We start from the raw sequence: 2,051 nt of genomic DNA on the forward strand, positions 1-2,051 counted from the left end.
GGTGTCCTGGTTAGTTGGCTAAGTGTAGTGTGAGTAACTGTTGTGAGGGTGAAAACTACAGTGATACAGGAAGATAAGATTTTCAAAGGCGTGAGGCGTCTTACCCTCCGGTTGGTAAAGAGGGAATAACATTCTTTTATGAGCACGGTTTTGATGATGTCTCTGTCCATGACGCAAAGAACTGGCTGACGGCCATCATAGATCCTGCCAATCACAACAATCGCACATGACAAACAGAACACATGCTGATTAATGCCAGTGTTTTTAACTAGAGCATGATCAACACTCGACAAACAAACAAACACGGGACCAATAAACAAATAAACAGAGGAGAAATAAGGCTTCAGATTTCTGCCGCACTATTGAGTTTGGCTCATGAAACAGAAGCAGATTCATGTGAAATGAGTGCACGTGATTTACAAATTAGACCCCAAATTAACTGTCTGTAATCTACAAATTAGACCCCAAATTAACTGTCTGTAATCTACAAATTAAAATCCCATTAACTGTCTGTAATCTACAAATTAGACCCCAAATTTACTGTCTGTAATCTACAAATTAGACCCCAAATTAACTGTCTGTAATCTACGAATTAAAATCCCAGTTAACTGTCTGTAATCCACAAATTAACATCCCAGTTAACTGTGTGTAATCTACAAATTAGACCCCAAATTAACTGTCTGTAACCTACAAAATAAAGTAGCAATTAATTTACTACAATCTACACATTTAAATCTGTGTTAACTGATTGTAATTTTAATATTACTATCCCAATTAATTGACAGCAATCTAAACATTTAAATCCCAGTTAAGTGACAGTAAACTACATATTTAAATCTCATTGAACTGACAGACATTTTGGATACATGGCTAAAAAGTCTGATTTCAAGAAACTTCAAGAGTAAAGGTTAAACTGTAAACGTTGGTTTAAAATCCTTGTTTCGAGTGACATGAGGTCATATTTTATATTTTCTGGGTAAACGGAAAGACTACTTTATGACTCTGATTCGATACACACCACAAAACCTCACACACTTACCCCCAGATCTTCCCATACTTCTGGAAACATTCAACGTCAAAATTTTGGAAACCCTAAAAGTGAATTGCATAATAAAGTTAGGTATTACACATGACAACAATGAAATAAATCTAAAAAAAGTCCCTTTGTATCTCCAGCCCATTAACAGTAACTCACCCTCTTATAGTTCAACATCGTTCCCAGAAACGGAATAGGTGTGGGACCAGGAATTCCTAATTTTTTAAACAGTCCATGGGGCCAGTATCCGTACCTGCAGGTTACACAGCAAATCCCGAGATACAAACCAATGTGATTACTAACGACACATCCTGATAGTTCTACCCCGACATACTAATGACACATCCTGATAGTTCTACCCCGACATACTGACGACACATCCTGATAGTTCTACCCTTCACATTTGTTCAAATGTATTAGCCTTTGAATAAATGATCAATTTCTATCCAAATAAAGTTTAAATCAGTTAAAGCTGGAGTCAGTGTAGTCAGTTCCATGAAACACACTGTAAAAGACAGTATATAATAATATAATAAGAGAATAAAAGTAAATTACTCACAGAGCCAGGAGACCCAGTAGAAGCAGAAGCAGTGTCCATGTCTCGGCAGAGAACAGGGGGAGGAAATTCATTGTGTTTGGTCCTGGAGAACTCAAAGGACTGGTTTGATATGTTTGACTGTCTGGCTCCCGTGAGATGAAATCAGACAGGCAAAGACATGCTTTAAGGGCTGAGCAGGTCAGACATGAATGATTAATTTTTTTGCTGTCGGGTGAAAAACCAATCACAACACATGCTGTAATCTTACTCTGTCCCTTGACCCTATTGTTGGACACTGAAAGTCACGGCTCAGCCTGGATCTCTGACTTCATCAGTCTTTAATGGCAGGTTACAGGTTGATTATTAAATGACTTCAAAACCAGGTGAAACAGCCTATCACAACATAGGCTGTGCTTTTGCTTAAGATGTCAAAACCTTTGGATTTATGTTAGAAAAAACTGATCTGAAATCAGAGGA

The 2,051-nt window shown here is 37.6% G+C and overlaps 1 protein-coding gene across 2 annotated transcripts in view; it reads right to left on the reverse strand.

Moving 5' to 3' along the window:
• Positions 1-1,671, reverse strand: part of LOC115816593 (cytochrome P450 3A27-like) — a 6,713-nt gene extending 5,042 nt beyond the window's left edge. Inside the window, exons 1-4 of one of the 2 annotated variants that reach the window (XM_030779577.1) lie at positions 1,596-1,671; positions 1,196-1,289; positions 1,040-1,092; positions 105-204 (exon numbers count right to left, since the gene is read on the reverse strand). In XM_030779577.1, coding sequence (XP_030635437.1) covers positions 105-204; positions 1,040-1,092; positions 1,196-1,289; positions 1,596-1,666 — 318 coding nt within the window. In that variant the 5' untranslated portion in view covers positions 1,667-1,671. The remainder of the gene's footprint in view (positions 1-104; positions 205-1,039; positions 1,093-1,195; positions 1,290-1,595) is intronic. The other variant, XM_030779575.1, reaches the window with a different exon arrangement.
• Between the last annotated feature and the right edge of the window lie 380 nt (positions 1,672-2,051).

Source organism: Chanos chanos, chromosome 7 (assembly GCF_902362185.1).
Source record: "Chanos chanos chromosome 7, fChaCha1.1, whole genome shotgun sequence".
Taxonomy (NCBI): domain Eukaryota; kingdom Metazoa; phylum Chordata; class Actinopteri; order Gonorynchiformes; family Chanidae; genus Chanos; species Chanos chanos.